This window comes from Lithobates pipiens, unplaced genomic scaffold (genome assembly GCF_037356315.1).
Source record: "Lithobates pipiens isolate NorthernLeopardFrog02 unplaced genomic scaffold, aLitPip1_a1.2 Scaffold_3, whole genome shotgun sequence".
Lineage (NCBI taxonomy): Eukaryota > Metazoa > Chordata > Amphibia > Anura > Ranidae > Lithobates > Lithobates pipiens.
Window position 1 is genome coordinate 200198810 of NW_027507790.1, and position 25534 is coordinate 200224343.

Genomic DNA, 25534 nt, shown 5'->3' on the forward strand with positions numbered 1-25534 from the left:
AAGCAGTGACAGCTGGTGCTCTAAATTTTTGGGGGGGCACAAACAAACTGAAAAATTCTGGAAAAAAACCCCCATCAATTGCAGCCTCACTGTGCCCATCAAACACAGCCCCTGTGCCCATCAAATGCAGCCACTGTGCCCATCAAACGTAGCCACTATGCCCATCAAACGCTTCCCACTGTGACCATCAAACGCTTCCCATTGTGACCATCTAAAGCTGCCACTGTGCCCATCGAATGCTGCCACTGTGCAATTGAATGCTGCCATTGTGACCCCCCCACTCGCTCGCCGTCTGCCCAGAACTTATCCTGTCTTGGTGGGGCAGTGTCATTCATGCATCCCCTCCCATTCTCTCCTCCCATCCTCTCCACCTCACAGGCATCCAATCACATCACTTGTCGTTTCAGCAGGTGACGGGTAACAGACCTGAGCACCCGATTGGCTGGGAGGGAGCTCAGTATTAGGAAAGCGAATATTCATTTGCTGTTCTAACACACCTTTTTTGATGCCCATTAGAGCCTATGGCTCTAATCACGTGATTCAAAAACACCCCCTTGTAATTCTGGCAGTCAACAAGAGAACGGGCACCTGAACAGGGGGTGGCAGCAGAGACCACGGATAGATTCATGCTATACATGAATCTGTGCATTGGTCATAGAGGGGGTAGCTCGAGAGATGGTCGGCGCCCATGTGGCCTTATGAATGCACCGCTACTGCAGCCAAGATATGCCAGTAGGACACGTAGGCCTATTTATAAAACAATAGTATGGCCTAGAGATCGACCGATATATCGGCCGATATTTGGCATTTTTTAATTAATCGGCATCGGCCGATTGTGCTGATGAAAAAGCCGATTACATGTTCAGCGCGACTTGCAAAAGACTTCTGTAATAGAAGTCAATGTAAGTTGCCTGAAGACATCAGTGAAGGACTTTCCTCCTCTCTGGGCAGGCTGCCAAGAAAAGATCAAAGTGATTTAATGTTTCTTCTTCAATGGGCTGAACTCCCTGTGTAGAAGTTCTCAGTTTAACCATTTAAAGACTAAGGCCGCGTACACACGGGCGGATTGTCTGCCCAACTAAGTTCGTCAGACAATCCGACAGACAGCCTGTCCAAATTTTGAATGAACGGACTTGACCACACACGATGAACAGACAGTCCGCTGAAAATTTGCGCGATGACGTGTACAGCACGTACGACGGGACTAGAAAAACGACGTCCAATACACTGCAATGCAACCTTCGGCTGTGTAAATCCTTTCTGAGCATGCGCCATACTTATTCCGTCCAACTTGCCTACACACGAGCGGACTGTCCGCTGAAACCAAGTTTGGACGGACAAAACCAAGTTTGGACGGACAAAATTACGGAAATTCCGAAAGACTAAGTCCGTCAGATTGGCCGCTGAAAAAGTTCGCTGAAGCCCACACACGAGCGGATTGTCCGCTGAAACACGGTTCAGCGGACTAAGTTGGGCAGACAATCCGCCCGTGTGTACGCGTTGCCTACAAGTAAAAATCCAGTATTTTCTGCTAGAAAATCACTCAGAAGCCCCAAAAATGATATATATTTTTTTAGCAGAGACCCTAAGGAATAAAATAGCGGTTGTTGCAATATTTTATGTGACGCGGTATTTGCGCAGAGGTCTTTCAAACGCAAGTTAGCCCTTTTTTTTTTACGTCCAAAAGTTTTGAGTACCTGTTTTTGTGTATTTAATAAATAGTTTTTTTTAATCTAAATTATACATACAAGTGAACTGATTGGAGGTTTGTTTTGTTTAATAAATGTGTAAGAAATTTTCTGCATCACTTATTAAGGCTGCTTTCACACTGGATCGGGCAGGCATTGACGGTAAAACGCTGCAAGTTTTAGCAGCAATTTACCGTCATTTTAGCCCCGCTATTCGGCTGCTAGCGGGGCAGTGAGGCACTGCTGCAAAATCGCATTGCATGCGCTTCAGCAGTGGTGACCATTCATTTCAATGGGCGGGAGTGGTGGAGGAGCGGTTTACACCGCTCCAAAGATGCTGCTTGCAGGATTTTTTTTTAACGTCCTGCCAGCGCATCTCCTCATTGTGAAAGCACTCGGGCTTTCACACAGACTGCAGGGGAGCCATTTTGAAGGCAATTTACGGGCGCTATTTTTAGCCCAAAATCACCTGAAAAACGCCCCAGTGTGAAAGGTGTCCAACTTAAATTTTATGAGATGAAGGGGGAAAAAAAAAAAGGAAAAAATAAATAAAAAATCGGCCTAACATATCGGCCCAAAAAATTCAGCATCATATATCGGCCATCGGCCGCCATGATTTCTAAATATCGGCATCAGAATCGGCCAGAGAAAAACCCATATCGGTCGACCTCTAGTTATGCCTCATCATAACCGTAAAGCTGCTTTAAAAAAAATTCACTTGCCACATTTATGAAGCAAAGCTGTGTGCTTTGCAAATATGCTTTCAGTTTTGCTTGCTTTAGGACTCTATCTACCCTAGTAGATTTTCGAATTAACATTTGTATGGAAATTCTCATCAGTACTTTCAATGGCTTGATAAGTGTCCTTTTAAAATTACTTAAAGTGGGGTACCCCCTAAAAAAAAAATTTTAAAGTCAGCAGCTACAAATACTGCAGCTGCTGACTTTTAATAATCGGACACTTACCTGTCCCAGGGTCCAGCAATGCGGGGGAACGAAGCCCCTCCTCGTTCCCCGCTCCGCTCGCGGCGCCGTCATGCGTACTGTGGGCACCCGGCTGTGGCTTCACAGCCGGGCACCCACTGCGCATGCGTGAGCGGAGCAGGCCGCCGTGATACGCCGTACAGTCACCTGGGACACGTGACAGGTCCCAGGTGAATGTGCGGTGCGAGAGGAAGTGATGTCACCAGCCCGGGCAAGGAAGGAGGCAGACTACGAGGGACCCCCTAGCAACAGGTATTTAGAGGTGAGTAAAAAAAATGTTTTTGCCAATTATTATTATTTTATTTTTATTTATTTTTTTAAGAATTTTAAGCAACTTTTTAGTTTTTGGTGGCAACACCACTTTAAAAACTGTTTACTTTAAATTTTGGAGTGAATTGACTTTTGGAGTGAAGTGTCCTTTTAAAATTACTTAAAAACTGTTTACTTTCAATTTTGCAGTGAATTGACTTTTGCCGAAAAATTGTCCCTCCTGCTACTTCAAATTTCCTTGTCAGTTTTGTCAAAAAAAGCATAAATTTGACCCCCACTAATAAGAAAATGTGAACAAAATTCTACTAGTGTATGGCCAGCTTTAGGCAAGCAAAGCCTTATTCATTCTAATTAGACATGTGCAGTTCGTTTCATTCTGAATTGAAATTTGGATACATTTTTTTTTCAGAAATTTGAATTTATTTGAATTTCTGAATTACAATAGTACTGAATTTAAACAAATTCAAAATAACCGGAAAAAAAATTCGGACAGGAATTCAAATTAATTCTCATCTCATCAATTTTGAATTGTTTTTTAATTCGAATTCGCAAAGTTTTCGAATAGTTTTCAAATTTGAAAAGTTTTCAAATAATTTTCCCATTTCCAAAGAGGATAAAATATAATATAATAGAAAAAAATATAATAGAATAGAAGGATATAACAGCAAATTAAAAGAATAGAAGAGACTATAGTAGAATAGAAAGGAAAATATTTAAAAAACAATAGAATAAAATAGAAAGAATATAACTGTACCCCAAAATTCAAATAGAATCAATTCGAATTGAAAATAATAAATTAGACTAGAATAGAAAACAGAATAGCATGAAAAAAACAACAGAACAGAATAGAATAGAAAGAACATAACCAGAGAAAGCAATAGATATACAACATCTGATAGTGCTAAAAAAAGGACAGTCCATGTGACCAGCTGTGACTGGACACAGTTGGTTTTATGGCTTTACACTGATCTGGAATAGGCTGTGTCCGAGGGACATGCCTCATCCCCGATTGCCACGCCGAAGCAGAGGACGTCATATGATGCCCACCCAAGATGACAGTGTTCCAGCGGATGTCATATGACATTGGCCTTGTATGGAAGTGGCTAAAAGAGGCCAAACTACCTAAATTAAGTGAGGGAATATGTTAGATCCAGAGCGACCCATAATGCAAGAAGAAATCTCTAGAGCACTAAAGGAGACACCTATGAGAATGAGTCCAGGGCTGGATGGATTCTCCGTAATCTACTATAAAAAATGTAAAGACCAGTTAGTTCCAAAATTAGGTTCTTACTGGAATTCAATAGATGAAGGGATGGAAATGAGGGGAGAATGACTGTTGGCCTATATCACAGTAATACAAAAAAAAGTTATATCGCAACGTGGCAGTTATAGACCAATATCATTATTAAATGTAGACACAAAACTGTATGCCAAAACATTAGCCACTAGATTAAAGAGATTAATGCCGGATTGGATACATAAAGGCCAAGCGGGGTTCATACCTCGGAGAGAAGGAAGAGACAACAGAGTAAGAATGTTGTTACTCCTACAAAAAATAAAAATAGATGGACCCTCAGCTCTATTCCTGTCAATAAATGCGGAAAAGCATTTGTCTGGGTAGACTGGGGATTTGTGACGGCTACATTAGAAGAGATAGGGATAGGCCCAACAATTACTCAATGGTTTAAAACACTATATCAACATCCAATGGCAGCAGCAAAGATCAACGGGACCGTTCTCAATCTTTTGAGTTATTCAATGGTACGAGCTAGGGGTCCTCTTTAACCCCTATTGTTTATATTGACATCGGAACCTTTATTGGCCACTATTAGAAATCGTGTAGATATAAAAGGAGTGAAGGTAGGAAAAGACGAACATAAAGTGGCGGCATATGCAGATGATATCTTGTTTTATGTCTCCTGCCGAAGAATAACATTACCTAATATATACCATAATGAAATTATTGAAAGATTATGGAGAACTAGCAAACTTAAAAAGGAACCCCTCAAAGTCTGAAATCTTAAATATTAATATGGATAAGAAAGAAGAACAATTACAAGAACAGTTTTCGCTCACATGGCAGAAAAAAATGTAAATACTTAGGTATAAAATTAACAACATCTCCAAAGGATCTGTATCAAAATACCGTTATTAAACGAGATTAAAGAGGAAATAAAAAAATATCAATGAAGCCACTTTCCTGGATAGAACGTATAAATATCATCAAGATGGGAATCTTGCCAAAGGTCTCTATACATTTCAGATGCTCCCTATACACTTGCCACAGGTGTATTTTAACACATTAAATAAGAAGATACTTAAGTTCATATGGCAGCACAAAAAAAAAAACAAGAATACAATTTACAGTACTAAACAAAGATAAAATACAGGGAGGATTAGCTTTACCAGATTCCAAAAGATATTACAATGCAGTTTTGCTATCACGAGTTATAGATTGAATTCACATGGGAAAAAGTTGGGGTAAAATTGAAAACACGTTAATTATAGTAATACACAATTGAATAAGGGGATATGGGTAACACAACAATACAATTTCGAAGGACACAAGCAAATTAACAATAAATGTATTAAATACTGGGCATTTTCACCCCCTTCCTGCCCAGGTTAATTTTCAGCTTTCAGCTCTATAACATTTTGACTGACAATTGCATGGTCACTGTACCCATATGAATTTGGGTACAGAATTTCCCAGATTTATAAGATTCTTACTCTAATGTCGGAACCATTAGGTACCACCTTTTTTAACCACTAAAATACTGGGCACTTTCGCCCCCTTCCTTCCCAGACCATTTTTCAGCTTTCAGCGCTCTCACATTTTCAATAAGAATTGTGCGGTCATGCTATGCTGTACCCAAATGATTTTTTTATCATTTTGTTCGCACAAATAGAGCTTTCTTTTGGTGGTATTTATTCAAGACTCCATTATTTATTTTTTGCGATATAAGAGAAAAAAGAGCGGAAATTTTAAAGGAAATCCAATGAAATCCAATAAAATTGAAATTTGACATAAATTTAAGCCAAAATGTATTCTGTTTTTGGTAAAAAAAAATTCCATTAAGTGTATAATAATTGGTTTGTGTGATCACGGACATATGTACGCAAATGAGCATGTACAGATGTGGGCAGGTGATCACTGACATATGTGTGCAGATAATCATTGGGACATGTGGTTTTAGTGGAACATATGTGGGGGACATGTGTTTTTAATATTTGGGGACATTGCGATTTGGGGACATTGTGTGGTGGCATGTGTGTTTACACTGTGTGTTTTACATGTGTGTTGACACTAGGTTGGTGATCAGTGAGTAAAAAGCTATAAAAAAACAGCTCATACTCACTGATCACCAGTCAGGTGCAGCGATCCGCTCTCTTCTCCTCAATGACAACTTCTGTGTGAGGAGAGGAGAGCTGATTGCCTAGCAACACCGGCTCTGTGATTGGACACGGCCGTCATGTGATCAGGAGGGCCAATCACAGAGCCCTCCTGCCGATCTGAGATGTGGTGTGTCCGGGTGACACAAGCGCTTCAGGATCACGCGCTGCACGGGCACGCGATCCTCCTCCTTCTGAGGGACGTTCCTGAACGTCCACTCAGAAGGAGAGAGCGGAAGTGGTTAAATAGGTGGGAAACAGAACTTGGTGCAACTTGGAGTGAGCAAGAGAAAGAGAAAATTTTGAAATTAGTAAACGGAACAGCAATAGACACGATAGAAACTAATTATACATGTCTTTCAAGCTGTAACACCTATCAAAGCACACAAATATCAAAAGGAAATAACACCGCTTTGCTGGAGAGAGTGTGGGAAAAGAAAAACAATATGGTGGGAGTGTTTGAAAATACAGAAATTTTGGCAAGAAGTGATACAACAGATCCAAGAAATTACGGGAGTAGATAAGCCTAAAAACCCAGAAACCTATTTATTACATAATACCAAACTTACAAAAAAACAATATAAAAGAATGATAATACCACATTTAATAAATGCAGCAAAAAACCTGAACCCAAAACATTGGCAAGCATTGGAAAGCCCAACGCTAAGAGAATGGGTTCAAAGGGTAGAATTTATATATAACATGGAAGAATTGTGTCATTACGGAGAAGATGGAATAGAAAATTTTTCAAATACTTGGAAAGGATGAAAAACGTTTAATGCCGCGTACACACGATCAGAATTCCAGCCAGAAAAAGACCAATGAGAACTTTTCATCGGAAAATGCGACCGTGCGTATGCTCCATCGGAATTTAGCTGTCCGAATTTCCACCAGCCAAAAATTTATAGCATGTCTCAATTTTCCAGACGGAAAAACTTTCTATTGGTAATTCCGACCGTGTGTATGCAATTCCGACACGCCAAAAATCACGCATGCTCAGATTCAACTACGAGACAGACGCTATTGGCTACTGGCTATTGAACTTCCTTTTTCTAGTCCCATCGTACGTGTTGTACGTCACTGCGTTATAAACGATCAGAATTTGATGTGACCGTGTGTAGGCAAGACAGGTTGAGCCGAATTCCGTCGGAATTCTGTTGGGAAAACCATCAGAGCTTTTTCCGACGAGAATTCCGATCGTGCGTACGTGGCATTAGAATACAAAGAAATACTCTGAGCTAATGCAAATCTGAAAAAAGAGAGGTAGAGGGAATAAATGAAGGAAGATTTTAACAAATGTTTAAGGAATATGGGGTGGAGAAGGTGAGGGGAGGGGGGATAAGGGAAAACTATATTTTTATGAATGAGAATTTTGAACAAAGTACTTTATATTTTGTATAACGAGAAATTTTATAATTTTATAAATAATTTTTTAATAAAAAAGAAAGAACTAAACCTCTTCTGAAATTTGAATTTTGAATAAAATACATTAGAATTTCAATAGAATAGAATAGAAAATAAAATAATAGAATAGAAAAGAATAGAATAGATCAAACAAATAAAAAAATAATAGAATAAAAAAAAAAACAATAGAATAGAAGGAATATAACCATTTCCCAAAATTCAAATAGAATCAATTTGAATTTGAATAGAATAGAAAAGAATAGATTAGAATAGGAAGGTAGTTATATTCTTTCTATTCTATCCTATTTTGTTGTTTTTTTCTAAACCATCGTGTTATTTTCTATTCTATTTGAATCTATTATTTTCTATTCTATTCACATTTCTATTCTATTCTATTTTTTATTATATTATTTTCTATTATATTCTTTACTATTTGGATTTCAGAAGATTGATATATTCTTTCTAGTTGATTCTATTCTATTAATTTCTATTCTATTCTATTCCATTCTATTCTGTTCTTTTATTTTCTATTCTATTTTGTTATGCTACTCTATTATATTCTATTATTTTATTTTCTATTATATATTTTTTCTATTATATATTTTCTTCTATTCTATTCCATTATTTTCTATTCTATTTGATTCTCTTTGGAAAAAAGGATTTGAAAACTATTCTAATTGATTAGAATTCAGAAAATTTTAATTGATTAGAATAAGAATAAACAAAGCAAATTCAGAAAACAAATGAAACGGGTTAAAATAATTTAAAGCGGGAGTCCGCTGTTTTTTTTTTTTTTTTTTAAAGCCAGCAGCTACAAATACAGCAGCTGCTGACTTTTAAAATAATGACACTTCTCGATCGTCTCTTGGGTGCTGCCGTCGCCATCTTGGGTATGGGAATCAGGAAGTGGAGCCTTGCGGGTTCATTTCCCGGTTCCCTACTGCGCATGCGCAAGTCGCGCTGCGCAATAAGGATGGTCCCCGCTTTCTCTGGGATCCATGTGTTTCCCAGCAGGCAGCGGGGGACCTTCGGAAAGGGGCGTAGATTCTGCGGAAAGGGGCGTAGCTTCTGCAGAATCTACGCCGGAAGTGGGTGCAGATACCTGTACTGTACAGGTACCTGCACCCCCCCCCCCTGAAAGGTGCCAATTGTGGCGCCGGAGGGGGGGAGGGTTCCAATGAGCGGAAGCTCCACTTTAGGGTGGACCTCCGCTTTAACTAAACAAATTGTAAACAATATAAATAACAAACCGAAATGAAATAAAAACAGTTTTTCATTCTGCACATGTCTAATTCTAATGAATTTTGAAAAACAATGCTCAGAGAAGGAAAATCTATTAGGCCGCGTACACACGCGGGGACTGTTCGCTCAACTTTGTCCGTCAAACAGTTTCAGCAAACAGTCCGCTCAAAATTAGCATGGACGGACTTGCCCACACACGACGAACGAACAGTTTGCTGAAACCGTGCGCGATGACGTGAACGGCACGTACGACGGGACGGAAAATACGACGTCCTATACACTGCATTACAACTTTCGGCGTGTAAATCCTTTCTGAGCATGCGCGGAACTTAGTTTGACGAACAAGCCTACACATGAGGGGACTGTTCGCTGAAACCAAGTTTCAGCGGACAGTTTTTCGGAATTTCCGAAAAACTTTGTTCAGCAGACTGTTCGCTGAAACTGTCCGCTGAAAGCCCACACACGAGCGGACTGTCCGCCGAAACACTGTTCAGCGGACAAAGTTGGGCGAACAGTCCCCGCGTGTGTACGGGGCCTTACATGACTTTGGAATTGTTATGGGTTATGTGACAAGGCTCTCCTCCTATTTAGGAATGTTTTTTTGCAGCACTTTGCAGAGAGCACTCCATAGGACCCCGCAGGCTTCGTAAAATGCTGATGCAGTATACAGCATTTACAGTGATAACCTCCAGGAATGGGAAACCACTCTCCATTATAATTAGAGATCTAAGATTGTTTAAATCAGAGTTTCTTAACCAGGGTTCTGCAGAACCTTAGGGTTCCAGGGAGTTCCCCAGGGGTTCCGCAGGCAGCTGACGGGTAGATCGCATCCCCTCTGCTGACAAATGCAGAGCTATGCAGGGAAGCGGCTGTGATGGTGCTGGTTGTGGAATGCTGTTTCATGCTGGACCCTCCTCCCCTCCTGTCCATCCCAGGTGCTTGTATGGGACATCAGTCTCTTCCCTGCCATGCTTGGCATATGAAAGGAATTGGTACTGTAATGTGGAATACAGATATATTAGTGGAAGGGATTCAAGGTTTTATTTATTTATTTATTTATTACCACTGCTTTCACACTGGGGGAGTGCATTTGCGGGATGGGAAAAAAAGTCCTGCAAGCACCTTCTTTGGGGCGGTGTAGGAGTGTATACAGTGCTCCTACACCGCCCCTGCCATTAAAATGAATGGGCAGGGTTTCCGAAGCGCCTATGAAGTGTTTTGTAAGCACCGCAACACAGGTGCTTTTAACCCCTTCTTTGCGCTAAAACTACGGTAAAGCGCCGCTAAAACTTGCACTGCTTTACCGCTAACTGACCCGCTGCCCCAGTGTGAAGGGGTCTTATAAATAATCCTCAGTGTCAGAGGAAAAAGGTCTTTAGGCTCATTTCATAAAGCTAAAACATTAGGATAAGGAGCCTTATTTAAAAAAAAAATGTGACAGTTATTTTCAGCTGGGTCCAATGAGATTTGAAACTTACACTCATATGGCGAAAATAAAGATCCGTAAAGCTTCATAAAGTGAGCTGTTGGTCATTTGAATTGAGTATAAGCCAGGCAGGATGCGAAAACAGAAACCAAAAATACAGTTAGAAATGGATTTGGTAAACCTACCAGTCCTGTACTGCATTGAATGATTCTTCATTGGTGATGTCATACATTAAAATAAACCCCATTGCTCCTCGGTAATATGCTGTTGTAATAGTGCGATATCTCTCCTGTCCCGCTGTATCCTGAAATAACAAGAATTTGTTTTACATTATTTCCTTCATAAATTATAGGCCCCATAAACCATTCTTTGAATGAATGTTTATAAAAACAATAAAAAAAAATGGGGGGTGCCCACACTTTTATAGTCCTTCAGCCTTGGAGTTAACAGCTTATTCTGCACTGGTATATCATAGAGGATGAGGTACCATGTTGTTTTTATTATTACTGAATAAACAGAATAAGGACGTTTGCACTTCTGTGTTGCTCTTTTGACCTGGAGTACATTGACTACATTTAAAGCGTAATTCCAGGAAGCCTAAACATTCTCCCTTGCAGAAGGGCTGCATCTGCACTGTAAGAGTTATCTGCTTGTTTAGGGGGCTGCAAAAAGTATTTTTACTTATTTGATACCTTTGGCTCTTCAACAGACGGTGCTCCCCATGCTCTGGTGGTGAACTGTCCCTTGACATCCTCATGTCCAATGCAGGACTATGGACCCTGATAAAGTCAGGACCTTAGACCGTTGGAGCATTGGGGGAGAAGGTGCTGTGCGGAGTGGTCTAGCAGTGCAGAGAAAAGGAGGATTGAGTTGTAAATCTACTTTTCTATGTCTCTAGACCAGTGTTTTTTTAAACCAAGGCTCCATGGAACACGCCAATGTTCTGTGAACTGTAAATCTTAAAATTATTTCATGGCTTCCTGAGATCTCAAAATTTTTGGCAAGGGTTCCTCCACAGTAAAAAGGTTGAGAGACCTTACCCTAGACCTAAATGACCAGATAACCTTTTAAGGGTGGGGAAACCCTACTGCATAGGCAAGCTTTCAAGTTTTTGGGCGTTCAGCTTTAAGTGGTTATACCAGACAAAGGCCTAATTTTGCCTTGGTCATCCACTTAAAGAGGAAGTAAACTCTGATGAGTTTACTTCCTCTTTGATTCCCTGCAAAGGTAAAGCATAATGGACTACTATGCATCGCATAGTAGTCCATTATGTGTCACTTATCTGACACAGGAGCCAGTGAAGTCACCGCTGTCCCCTGTAGTCCGGAGCCTCCATCTTCTTGGTGGGTCTCGCTGCTCCGGCGCTGTCATTCGTCGGAGCCGCGATGATGTCACTCCCGCGCATGCGCACGGGAGCCGCCACTCGCGGCATATTGCCGTTGACTGCGGCGCTCAGTGCGCCTGCGCGACGCTGTCTATGGCGCATGTGCCGTAGACAGCGGTGCCTGCCTTTCGCCAAATATCTCCTAAATTGTGTAGGTTTAGGAGATATTTCTTGGACCTACAGGTAAGCCTTAATCTAGGCTTACCTGTAGGTCAAAGTGGTTTGTAAGGGTTTACAACCACTTTAAATGTTACAATGAGCTTACATTTGCTTTAAAATTAAGTAAAAGATATGACTGTTGATATTCAGCAAAATGATCAGGCATGGAAACCCAATATTTTTGAGTCTTCTATAAACTGCTTTTCAGTTTTTCTAAAGCCGGGCCATATACGGGTTGAATTCCGAAAGAATGTTCTTACGAAAATCGTAACTAAGAATTTTCTTTTGAAATTCGTACTATTAGTGGGCTGCAGCAACAGCCGATTTTTGTGTGGCCATCGAATTTGAGTGATTGGGCATGTTGGAAATAGTGATGGACGAACTTCCGACGGGACGTTTCGCGAAAGCGAAATGCGAACGGACTCAAACGTTCGCGAAACCGAACGTTCGCCGCGGGCCCCATTGACTTCAATGGGAGGCGAACTTTGCAAACCTTCATGTCGAATTTGCGGCCACGTGGTAATTATTAGGGGGTAAAACGTAGTCCCACCATCTGGACAATGACATAATACATGTATGAGGTGAATTTGGGATCGATAACTACAAGCATTTTTATTTTATTTGGGAAATTGTTCTAACAATTCAGGACTATGGAGCTAATGAAGGCAATGGAGGAGAGGGAAGGTCAGGGACCAGGGTAGGCAAAGAAGAGGGTGCAGGAGATGATCACCAGCAGCGTGACATACCGGAATGACACATGCACCGTGATAGAGGCATCTGACAGCAGCACCGTAATACAGAGCACTGACAGCAGCACCGTGACATACAGCGCTGACAGCAGCACCGTGACATACAGCGCTGACAGCAGCACCGTGACATACAGCGCTGACAGCAGCACCGTGACATACAGCGCTGACAGCAGCACCGTGACATACAGCGCTGACAGCAGCACCGTGACATACAGCGCTGACAGCAGCACCGTGACATACAGCGCTGACAGCAGCACCGTGACATACAGCGCTGACAGCAGCACCGTGACATACAGCACTGACAGCAGCACCGTAAGCAGCCCCAGGAGGAAGTCAGCACAGCACAGGGATGGTGTGATCCCCTCATAATAAGAACCCCCAGGAGGAAGTCAGCACAGCACAGGGATAGTGTGATCCCTTCATAATAAGAACCCCCAGGAGGAAGTCAGCACAGCACAGGGATATCATAAGCAGCCCCAGTAGAAATATGACACCGCTCAACCTCTTCAAAGAGGAGGGTAGGGGCATATAGTACGGTGTGCTTTTTTGGGTCAAGGAAGTGAGCCAAATGAATTAAGAAGGTCTGTGTGCTTGATTAAAAAAATAGTTTATAGACATATACATGGTCTACTGGTCACATGTGTTGAATTCCTCCGAGATCCATGCCTCATTCATTTTTAGAAATGTGAGGTAGTTAACACTGTCGTGAGCTAGGCGAGTACGCTTATCGGTCACAATCCCCCCTGCTGCGCTGAACGTCCTTTCGGACAGGACACTGGATGAGGGGCAAGCCAACAGTTCGATTGCAAATTGGGCAAGCTCTGGCCAGAGGTCAAGCCTGCCCACCCAGTAGTCTAGGGGTTCATCACTCCTCAGAGCGTCCACATCGGCCGTTAACCCAATGTAGTCGGACACCTGACGGTCTAGGCGTTCCCTGATGCTGGATCCGGATGACACCTGTCGATGGGTCGGCTGAAAGAATGACCTCATATCCGAAGTCACCAACACATCTTCAAACCGGCCTCTTCTTGCAGGCGCTGTTGGATTGGTACCCGCAAATCCTTCTCTGGGAGTGGGAATTGCTCCTCTGCCAGCGCACGCAAAAGCAGAATGCAGCATTTCTCGAAGCAAGGCCTGGAAGTGCTGCATTCTGACAGCCCTCTGCGACGGCGGTAACATTTCCGCCATTTTGTGTTTGTACCGGGGGTCTAAGTACGTTGCCACCCAGTACTGGTCCTTGACCCTCATGCTTTTTATACGGGGGTCCCTATTAAAACACTGGAGCATGAAGGCCCCCATTTGCACTAAAGTGGAAGCGGTGTGGTGGCCTGGCTCCTGCTCATCATCCAGGATAATGTCGTCCTCTTCATTCTCCTCTCCCCATCCTCGCACAACAGGGATCCCAGAAAGGTTTAAAGCATGCTCTTCTTGCTCCTGCTCATCCGCCCCGGCACCATCCTCCTCTGACTCCTCATCAGACTCCTGTTGTTGACTTGTCTCAGATAGAGTAGCCCCCCCTGGGAATTCATCCAGCATTGCGACTTCCTCATCTTCCCGCTCCTGCTCCTCCACAGCCTGATCAATGACACGACGCAATGCACGCTCCAGAAAGAAGGCATAAGGTACCATGTCACTGATGGCGCCATGGCTGCGACTGACCAGTTTGGTGATCTCCTCAAATGGCCGCAGAAGTCTGCATGTGTCGCGCATGAGCAGCCACTGGCGCGGTGAAAAAAAACCCAGCTCCCCAGAACCGTTTCTTTCGCAGAGTTCATACAGGTAGACGTTAACTGCACGTTTCTGCTGGAGCAGCCTATCAAGCATATAGAAGGTTGAGTTCCATCGCGTCGGGCAATCGCAAATAAGACGTCTGACCGGCAGATGGTGTCGCCGCTGAATGTCAGCAAGGCGAGCCATGGCCGTGTAAGATCTTCTGAAATGGGCCGAGATTTTCCTTGCCTGCCGCAAGATGTCCTGGACCCCAGGGTATTTGACAAGGAATCGCTGCACGACCAAGTTTAAGACGTGTGCCATGCACGGCACGTGCGTGATTTTGCCCTGTTTCAATGCGCTAAGCAGATTGGCACCGTTGTCACACACCACTTTACCAACTGTCAAATTGAGCGGTGTTAGCCACTCATCTGCCTGTGAACGCAAAGCTGAAAGGAGTGCCGGGCCAGTGTGGCTCTTTGCTTCCAGGCACAACAGACGCAGCACGGCATGGCAACGTCTCACCTGGCATGTGGAATAGGTTCTGGGGAGCTTGGGCGGTGCAGCGGAAGAGACGCTAGCAGCGGAAAAGGAGGAGGCAGCTGAGGAGGAGAGGGAGGAGGATGGAGTAGGAGGAGGAGAAGAAGAGTCAGGCCTGCATGCAATCCGTGGCGGTAAAACCAAATCTACACGGGTGCCACGGGTTACATGCTTGACGGCCGTCAGAAGGTTCACCCAGTGGGCAGTAAAACTGATATACCTTCCCTGCCCGTGTTTGCTAGACCACGTGTCTGTGGTCAGATGTATCTTGGCACCGACACTGTGTGCCAGAGATACATTCACTTGCCGCTGAACATGGCCATATAGCTCTGGGATGCCCTTCTCTGAGAAATACTTCCTTCCTGGGACCTTCCATTGTGGTGTTCCAATGGCCACAAATTTGCGAAAGGCCTCCGAGTCCACCAGTTTATATGGCAGTAGTTGGCGGGCTATGAGTTCTGACAAGCCAGCCGCCAACCGTTGGGCAAGAGGGTTATCCGGCGTCATCATTTTTTTACGCTCAAACATTAGGCCCACGGAAGCCTGCCTTTTTGCAGAAAAATGTGAGCTTGGCGTGATGGAAGGTGGAGTGGAGGACAATTGTGAGGAGAGAGGAGAAGGAGAAGTAGAAGACGAGGCTGGACGGTGAGAGCCTGCAGTGTGGCTTTGTGTGTTCCGTTGCTCCCACTGGGCTCGGTGATGGCTGCTCATGTGCCTTCTTAAGGCGGTCGTCCCTAGGTGAGTATTGGGCTTACCGCGACTAACGCGTTGACTGCAAAGATTGCAGATGGCAACGCTATTGTCAGCAGCGGACACGTTAAAAAAAGCCCACACTGCGGAGCCATGTGCCGGTGTCCTGGGAGCGCCAGATGTGACCGTACATGGTCGATGACTCGCTCCTGATACATTTGCAGTCTGCTTTGTCCCTCCTGTGCAATGTAAGTTATTCCTGCTTCTCCTCCCTATCTGCTGGTCCATATCTCCCTCTGAACTCCCCTCCTCTTCCTCTCTTGTGGGCACCCACGTGACATCACTAGACACGTCATCATCAACGTCACCTTCCCCACCGCTATAAGTAGAGATCTCGGAGTAGGCAGCAACACCGGGGACCAACCTCCTCCTTGGGCTGATCTGGGTACTGTCGTCAGACTGCTGAGTAGCGCTTGTTGCTACCTCCTCTTCCTGATCCAATACCAAGAGTGGCTGCGCATCAGAAATGTCCTCTTGATATGGATCGGAAAATAATTCCAGTGACTCAAGCGGAAGGTATGTGGTGGTGGTGGTGGTGGTCGTGTTGTTGGTGGTAGTGTCTTTGGGGGTGCACATAGCAGAGAGTGAAGAAGAGGGTGCAGATCGAGAGGATGAGGAGGGTGCAGAAGAGTAAGGCTGAGCGAGCCACTCAACCAAGTCTGGTGCATCCTTTAAAGTAATTGAACGCACCTTCTGCAACTTCCCACTTTGGCTCAAGCCTGTTGCTCCTGCCCTACCCCTACCACCCCTGCGGAAGGGCCTGCCTCTTCCTCTGCCTGTCATTTTTTAAATGACCCTGTGACAAAACTCTTAGTCCCTATACCGATGAAGGACTGCTGCAGTATAGGGCAGCAGTCAGCAGTGGTGCACGTCAACCCTATCTATTGTGGACCGATAGCGGTCCTTACAGAACAGCAGACTGTACCGCACTCAAGCCTATGTACCGTAGCACCCTATACCAAGTTACCAGTCCTTATAAGAACTTTTGTGGACCAAGCAGGTTGTGTATTAGTGTTTAGCAGACTGTACGTCAGTCCCTATACCGCTGAAGGACTGCTGCAGTATAGGGCAGCAGTCAGCAGTGGTGCACGTCAACCCTATCTATTGTGGACCGATAGCGGTCCTTACAGAACAGCAGACTGTACCGCACTCAAGCCTATGTACCGTAGCACCCTATACCAAGTTACCAGTCCTTATAAGAACTTTTGTGGACCAAGCAGGTTGTGTATTAGTGTTTAGCAGACTGTACGTCAGTCCCTATACCGCTGAAGGACTGCTGCAGTATAGGGCAGCGGTCAGCAGTGGTGCACGTCAACCCTATCTATTGTGGACCGATAGCGGTCCTTACAGAACAGCAGACTGTACCGCACTCAAGCCTATGTACCGTAGCACCCTATACCAAGTTACCAGTCCTTATAAGAACTTTTGTGGAACAAGCAGGTTGTGTGTTAGTGATTAGCAGACTGTACGTCAGTCCCTATACCGCTGAAGGACTGCTGCAGTATAGGTGAGCGGTCAGCAGTGGTGCACGTCAACCCTATCTATTGTGGACCTATAGCGGTCCTTACAGAACAGCAGACTGTACCGCACTCAAGCCTATGTACCGTAGCACCCTATACCAAGTTACCAGTCCTTATAAGAACTTTTGTGGACCAAGCAGGTTGTGTATTAGTGTTTAGCAGACTGTACGTCAGTCCCTATACCGCTGAAGGACTGCTGCAGTATAGGGCAGCGGTCAGCAGTGGTGCACGTCAACCCTATCTATTGTGGACCGATAGCGGTCCTTACAGAACAGCAGACTGTACCGCACTCAAGCCTATGTACCGTAGCACCCTATACCAAGTTACCAGTCCTTATAAGAACTTTTGTGGAACAAGTGAGTTGTGAATGTTTAGCAGACTGCAGCAGAAGGGCAGCAGTCAAGTATAATATCCTTTCTATATTTGGAAGAAAGAATATTATACATGTACAAGCCTATTACTGTACCACTGATACCAGTCCTGAAAAGAACCTTTGTGGAACTAATAATAACAGCAAGTCTTTAAAATTACCCTCACTGCCTGACAACACTGCTTCCTTCCTGTCCCTATACAAATTGGCAAAAAAAGAGAACGATTAGTGGTTACTGGAACAGCTCTTTTGTGGACCTTGATAGTAACAGCTAATGATGATGATGATGATGATGATGATGAAAGACTAATCTGGCTGTCCCTGTAGCATACACCGTCCTTTCCCTTTCTCTAAACTAACAAAAGACACTCAGGCTGCTGCAAGAATCAGCAGCACAGCAAACCTATCAACACCTAACACCTATACCAGTCCTGAAAAGAACTTTTGTGTACCAAATAGCTAGTGGTTTATCTCTCCCTACTCCACACAGGAACCTGTCCCTATCGTAACAGAAGAAAGAATGTAAAATGGCCACCGGATCGGGTGTATTTATAGGTTAGGGGGAATGTCCAAGTGTCCATGTGCTGTCATGTCTCAATTGGCTGTCCTGTATCACATGATAAACGTGTCACCAAAGGTTAAAGTTCTTGTATACATTAAACACGTAAGTCCGCCGCGGCGAACGACGGAAAAAGGCGTTCGAACGTGCGGACCGCGAATGTCGGAAATTCGCCGCGAAACGACCGCCGGGCGAAACGTTCGTCCATCACTAGTTGGAAATTTATGAGAAAAGTTTATGAATTTATAATCAATGATCGGAGAATCATGCGAAAAATATAATCGAAAAAGAAATGCGCATGAACTGTGACATGGAAAGAAAAGAAGATTCCCGGCTATGAAATGTATTTTCTATAGCAACATTAGGTGAAATTAAAGGCTTGGTTGGTCGCATTTCAAATCAATGGTGACACCACAAAATGCACAGAATGTCTGATTTTCAAAATAAAATTCATTCAGAATTCGATCCATGTAAGGCCAGCTTTGATCCACAATGGCCAACATTTTGTCTGACATATTTTATATTCCATGGTGTCCTAGCCATATCCATTACACACCCACCTATTGCTACATTTACCTGTCTATAGAACATAACATCCACTCAGCAGGCATATCCCTATAACACAATGGAGTCGGTAAGCATGTTGATTTAGTATATGCTAGCTGTCAGTCCAACCAAATGGCTCCCAGAGATTAAAGGCATTGATGTAATATTTAAACATCGCAGTCCATGAGTAAACACAAAGATGGGGGGTATAGTCTTATACTGAGCTGTCATCTGCTCTATTCATATATTCCATGTGTATTGATCCATGCAATATTAAAGAGGACCTGTCACGGAACTATAGACATCACTTATAAATAGCCTGTGCAGAAAGAGGCATTTTTATAACTTCTCTCATCACTCTGATACTTCGCTGCCCATCAGCTTCTTCATTAAATAATTGAATGCTGTGCGGAGGCAGAGAGGACAGACAGAGGAGTTGGTTCCCATAGGAGGAATGAGGGAGGTTAGAAATAAAGTTATTACCAAATGGAGGAACAAAGAGGCATTACAAAACCACACCATAGGCTGATAAAATAAAAAAAGAGAACTCTACAAATGTCAGAACTTTTATCAAACAGATTCATGATCAAGGTATTTTAACAGTGACAGATCCTCCTTATAGTGGAGTTAGCACCAGATATTCATTTTTATGTTGCTTGCATGCATGCTAAGAGAAAGGTCTGAAAATACACTATATTACCAAAAGTATTGGGACACCTGACTCATACATGAACTTAAATGGGATCCCAGTCTCAAGCCCCATACACACTATCAGATTTTCTGCTGATTTTTGTCTTCAGATTTGCCAAAACCATGTAGTGCAAGGGCCTGCCTGATTGCATACACATTGAAACTCCTAAGGTTTGATCTCATATTATATGGTTTTGGTAAATCTGAAGGAAAAAAATCAGCAGAAAATCTGATAGTGTGCATGGGGCTTTAGTCTGTAGGGTCCCATATTGAGTTGGCCCACCCTTTGCAGCTAGAACAGCTTCAACTCTTCTGGGAAGGCTGTTCACAAGGTCTAGAAGTCTGTCAATGGGAATATTTGACCATTCTTCCAGAAGTGACTTCAGGTCAGGCATTGATTTTGGATGAGAAGGCCTGGCTTGCAGTCTCCGCTCGAAATCATCCCAAAGATGTTCTATCAGGTTGAGCTCCACCCCAAACTCGCTCATCCAAGTTTATGGACCTTGCTTTGCGCACTGGTCTAAATCATTTGGTGAAGGGGGGATTATGGTGTGGGGTTCTTACGGACCTTGCTTTGTGCACTGGTGTGCAGTCATGTTGGAACAAGAAGGGGCCCCAAACTGTTCCCACAAAGTTGGGAGGACAAAATTGTCCAAAATGTCTTGGTATGCTGATGCATTGAGAGTTCCCTTCACTAGAACTAAGGGGCCAAGCCCAACCCCTGAAGAGCAACCCCACATCATAATCCCCCCTTTACTAAATTATTTGAACCAGTGCACATCAGAAAATAAGGGAAAGACAACAGAAAAACAAAAAAACAAATGCAGCCACCACATCTGGGAATTATTAAACTGCAATATATTACATTTTTGTTTTTAATACTTTAACTGGAGCTTTTTAATTAGCCGCTTGCCAACCGTATACTGTACATATATGACAGCAAGGCGGCTCTCCTGTGCAAAAATCACGTACAGGTACATGATTGTGCACTTCCAGGTCTGGGGCACGCTGCCTGTGACCCAAATCCACTGGGATTGGACACAGCGGGGGGCCAATAAGCGGGGACAGTGGCTGTTCCGGAGAGAGGAAAAACAGCGTTCTGTAAACAAGGCAGATGGCTGTTCTGTCAGTAGGGATGGTATAGATCCTATGTTTCTGCTAAGCAGGAATTCTGATCTCTGCCTTCCCACAGTAAAAGCATCCCCCACACAGTTAGCAAGCGCTCCCTAGGAACACATTTAACCCTTTGATCACCTCTAATGTTAACCCCTTCCCAGCCAGTGTCATTAGTAGAGTGACAGTGCATATTTTTAGCACTGATCACTGTATTAGTGTCACTGGTCACCAAAAAAGTGTCAAAAGTGTCACTTAGTGTGCGATTTGTCCACCCCAATGTTGCAGCCCTGCTATAATTCGATAATCACCGCCATTACTGGTAAAAATAAATAAAAACTGCATAAATCTATCCCATAGTTTGTAGACACTATAACTTTTGTGCAAACCAATCAATATATGCTTATTGGGATTTTTTAAACAAAAATATGTAGCAGAATACAAATTGGCCTAAATTTATTTATTAAGACATTTCATTTTTTTACATTTTTTTATTAGATGAGTTTTATAATAAAAAGTAAAAAAAAATTGTTTTTTTTTTTTCAAAATTGTTGGTCTTCTTTTGTTTATAGCGCAAAAAAATATAAAACGCAGAGGTGATCAAATACCACCAAAAGAAAGCTCTACTTGTGGGGAAAAAAAGACACACATTTTATTTGGCTACAACGTCGTTCGACCCCGCAGTTGTCAGTTAAAGTAACACAGTGCCGTATCGCAATGGCCTGGTCATGAAGGGGGGTAAACCTTCCTGAGCTGAAGTGGTTAATAATAAGCAGAGCTTTTCGAAAAAAAGGATTATACTGTTGCTGTATATTGTGACTTGCAGCAATTTAGGGAGACCCAGTGGCGACCCGTCCATAGGGGTGCCCCCCCCCCAAGCAGTCCAAAAAAGAAAAAATTAAAAAAGTACATTCAGAAGCAGTGCTACTAACGTCACTCAAGGAAGTGACATATGCACTCGTCTGCTGCGATAATCAGAAGCTCCTGCTGTTGATGTTCGGCACTCGGCAGGCAGATGTTTCATCTCTAGGTAGTTAGATGGCAGCAACCCCCCCCCCCCCCCCCCCGGTTCTAAAGTACATGCTTTATTTTGTCATTGTGGACGGCAGAACACCCCCCCCCCCCCCCCGCTTCTCAGTCTCTTCAACTACATGATTTGTTTTCCTAGACTGGACGGCAGCAACCCCCCCACCCCCCCCCCCCATCCTAAACAACATGATTTTATTTTCTTATTGTGGACGGCAGCACCCAAACCCCCCACCCCCCACTACTGAACTACATGTTTTATTTTCTTATTGTGGATGGCAGCACCCCCCTCTTGGTTCTAAACTACATGTATTTTTTTGTTAGTTTGGATGGCAGCACCCCCCCCCCCACTTCTGAACGACATGGATTTTTTTAGGATTTTGGACGGCAGCAACCGAACCTTCCCCCGGCTCTAAACTACATGTTTTTTTTTTCTTAGTCTGGGTGGCAGCACCCCTCACTTCTGAACTACGTGGATTTTTTTTAATGAATTTGGACTGCAGCCCCCCCCCCCCACCCTGCTTTTCAACTTCATGAATTTTTATTCTGAATTTGGACTGCAGACCCCCCCCCCCCCCTGCTTATCAACTTCATGAATTGGGTCGTATAATGTGCAGCCTGGTATATGATGTGCAGAGCCCGGTGTATAATGTGCAGCCTGATATACGATGTGCAGAGCCCGGTGTATAATGTGCAGCCTGATATACGATGTGCAGAGCCCGGTGTATATGTGCAGCCTGGTATATGATGTGCAGAGCCCTGTGTATAATGTGCAGCCTGATATATGATATGCAAAGCCCAGTTTATAATGTGCAGCCTGGTATATGATGTGCAAGCTCTGTGTATAATGTGCAGCCTGGTATATGATGTGCAGAGCCCGGTGTATAATGTGCAGCCTGGCATATGATGTGCAGAGCCCTGTGTATATGATGTGCAGAACCCGGTGTATAATGTGCAGCCTGGTATATGATGTGCAGAGCTCTGTGTATAATGTGTAGTCTGGTATATGATGTGCAGAGCCCTGTGTATGTGATGTGCAGAGCCCTGTTGTGTATAATGTGCAGCCTGGTATATGATGTGCAGAGCTCTGTGTATAATGTGTAGCCTGGTATATGATGTGCAGAGCCCTGTGTATAATGTGTAGCCTGGTATATGATGTGCAGAGCTCTGTGTATGATGTGCAGAGTCCTGTGTATAATGTGCAGAGACCCGTGTATAATGTGCAGCCTGGTATATGATGTGCAGAGCCCGGTGTATAATGTGCAGCCTGATATATAATGTGCAGAGCCCTGTGTATAATGTGCAGCCTGGTATATGATGTGGATTCTATAAGGGGTGTGGCTTATGAGAAGTGGGAAAGGCCAAATGTGGAGGGCGGGGTCTTGCACCCCCCCATCCTAAAACTTCACCAGCCGCCACTGGGGATACCTGTATAGATACTAAGGCTATGTTCACACTTGTGTGGGTGGTTGCGGGCGCAGGACAGCGAGTAAATTGCTCTTGTTCCCACATCTGCAACCACCTGTAGCCAAGCATGCTGACATGTGGGACTGTCATTCATTCTTAATAGCACCCTCGTGCATCTGAAACCATGATGCATTTCACCTCACCCACAGGATATGTTATGCATGATATGATTTTGGACACACAAGACACTTTGTTAGGATATGAATTTATGTGCACTGGTTATCTTATATATTGAAAGGAACGTTTTCAAATCTTGCATTTTTTGCATAAGGGAGCCTCCTTGGGTCCTAGAATACCTTGTAGAATATCAGAGCTGATGTGCAGGCACCTGGAGCATCCTGCTGTAGCCCCCTAGTCCTAACCTTGGGGCTATATTGTAAATTTTGTTTTTGGCTGGGCTGTAGACAGCTCAGATTGATTGTACAGTTTATCTGGTATTTCCCTAATCTCAATTGGGTTGTGCCTTTTTTACTGTCGCCAGTAGGTGTAGTAAATAGTGGAAACAAGTTGGGACTTAAATGAAGCCATGGCCTGGTAAAGTCATGTATTTCCATCCCAGGGGACTTTAAATGAAACCATGGCCTGGTAAGGTCATGTGTTTCCATCCTTATTCAATTCAAAAGAAGGGAGACAAGGGGAAAGGGGACATTGGGACTTTATATGAAGCACGTGGTAGCCAAAAAATAAATTGGTGAATAAAAAGGAATATTATTGATTACATGTAGACAGCTCGGATTGATTGTACAGTTTATCTGGTCTCTCCCTAATCTCAATTGGGTTGTGCCTTTCTTACTGTCGCCAGTAGGTGTCACTGGTACTATAGGCCAGTATGAGAAGTACAACTATGTAGAGCTATGAATATTTATTTTCTTACTGACAGCCCAGTAGGAGGTTCTTAGCTGCTGGTGCATTCTGGAAAATAATTTTTTTATTTGGTCTGGGCCATGTGCTCGCTCTCTCTTACCTCAGGCCCTCCTGGCCTGAGGACATGCTGCTGAAGAGAGCTCTGCAAGTAGGCCCAGAACCCTGTCTTAGGCCATGGGTGCTCAACATGTGGCCCTCCAGCTGTGATGGAATTACAGCTCCGATCATGCCTCTGCCTTTGGGAGTCATGCTTGTAATGCCTCATGGGACTTATAGTTCTGCAATAGCTGGAGGGACACAGGTTGAGCACCCATGCCTTAGGCTGTCTTGCCTGGCGTGGAAGAAGCCAAGCCAAGCTGAGAAGATCCAGGGGAGAATCCTTGCTAGAGAGAGCCAAGTTGAAGGCTGGTCTCTAAGGAGGGCCTGGTGGAGGATGCACCTACATCTAAAATGTGCTTGCAGTGTTGCCAGGTGGGCTTAAAGGTTGTGGCACTGTGAAGCTGGATCTTATTCTACAAATCTAAACCTGTTTGCAGTATTGCCGGGTCAGCTTAAGGGTTTTGGGACTGTCAAGCTGTTCCCTTTTCTGGACCAAGGAGTCTGTAAGTGATCTGCAATTGGTATCTGAGACCCGTAATCCTCTCTCCTATTATCTCCTTTCAAGTTCTGCATTAACCACTTAAGGACCGCCACATGGCAATGTACCACGGCAGAATGGCACAGATCGGACCCCCTCCCGCTGGCTGCGGCAGTCCGTTTCGCTTCAGGAGCGATCCGGGATGAGGGGATGGCCGTTGGTTTCGGGCCATCCCCTCTCGATCACTCCTGGCGAATGAGAAGCTTCCCCCGCCTGTGTAGTGTAAACACAGGCAGGAAGGAAGTGATGTCATTCTCCTCGGGGCGGTCTTTTTGACCGGACTACGAGGAGAACAGAGAAAGTAAGTGCACCAACACTACACTGACTTTTAGGTACACATAGGCACCCAATTCCCCCCCCGATCCCCCCCCCTCCCAGTCACAGAGTGCAGTGATCATTTATTTACTGATCACTGCATTTAGTGTCAGTTGTGACAGTAAAAACTGTCAGGGCAGTTAGTGTTAGGTCCAGGGTAGCCCCCTACCCCCCCAATAAAGGTTTAACCCCCTGATTGCCCCTAGTTAACCCTTTCACCCCCTTTTGCCAGTGTCACTAAGCAATAGTTTTTCTGATCGCTGCATTAGTGTCACTGGTGCCGCTAGGTAGCTATTTTTTTTTTTCGGTTCACCGCCAGGTTTTTATAGCGCTAGGTACCCCCATATACTACCCAATAATAGTTTTAACCCCCTGATTGCCCCTAGTTAACCCTTTCACCCCCTTTTGCCAGTGTCACTAAGCAATCGTTTTTCTGATCGCTGCATTAGTGTCACTGGTGCCGCTGGGTAGCTAGTTATTTTTTTTAGGTTCACCGCCAGGTTTTTATAGCGCTAGGTACCCCCATATACTACCCAATAATGGTTTTAAAACCCTGATTGCCCCTACTTAACCCTTTCACCAGCGATCACCGTATAAGTGCCACTGGTGACGCTGGTTAGCCAGTTAGTTATTTAGGTTCCCCGTCAGGTTTTTATATAGCGTCAGGGACCCCCATATACTACCTAATAAAGATTTTAACCCCCTGATTGCCCCAGTTAACCCTTTCAC

At 44.0% G+C, this 25534-nt stretch overlaps 1 protein-coding gene across 2 annotated transcripts in view; it reads right to left on the reverse strand.

The window, feature by feature from the left end:
- Nucleotides 1–25534, reverse strand: part of RAB3C (RAB3C, member RAS oncogene family) — a 280497-nt gene that overhangs the window by 81198 nt on the left and 173765 nt on the right. For both annotated transcript variants that reach the window (XM_077462690.1, XM_077462689.1), the window contains exon 3: nt 10592–10710. In XM_077462690.1, the coding sequence (XP_077318816.1) occupies nt 10592–10710 (119 nt within the window). The remainder of the gene's footprint in view (nt 1–10591; nt 10711–25534) is intronic.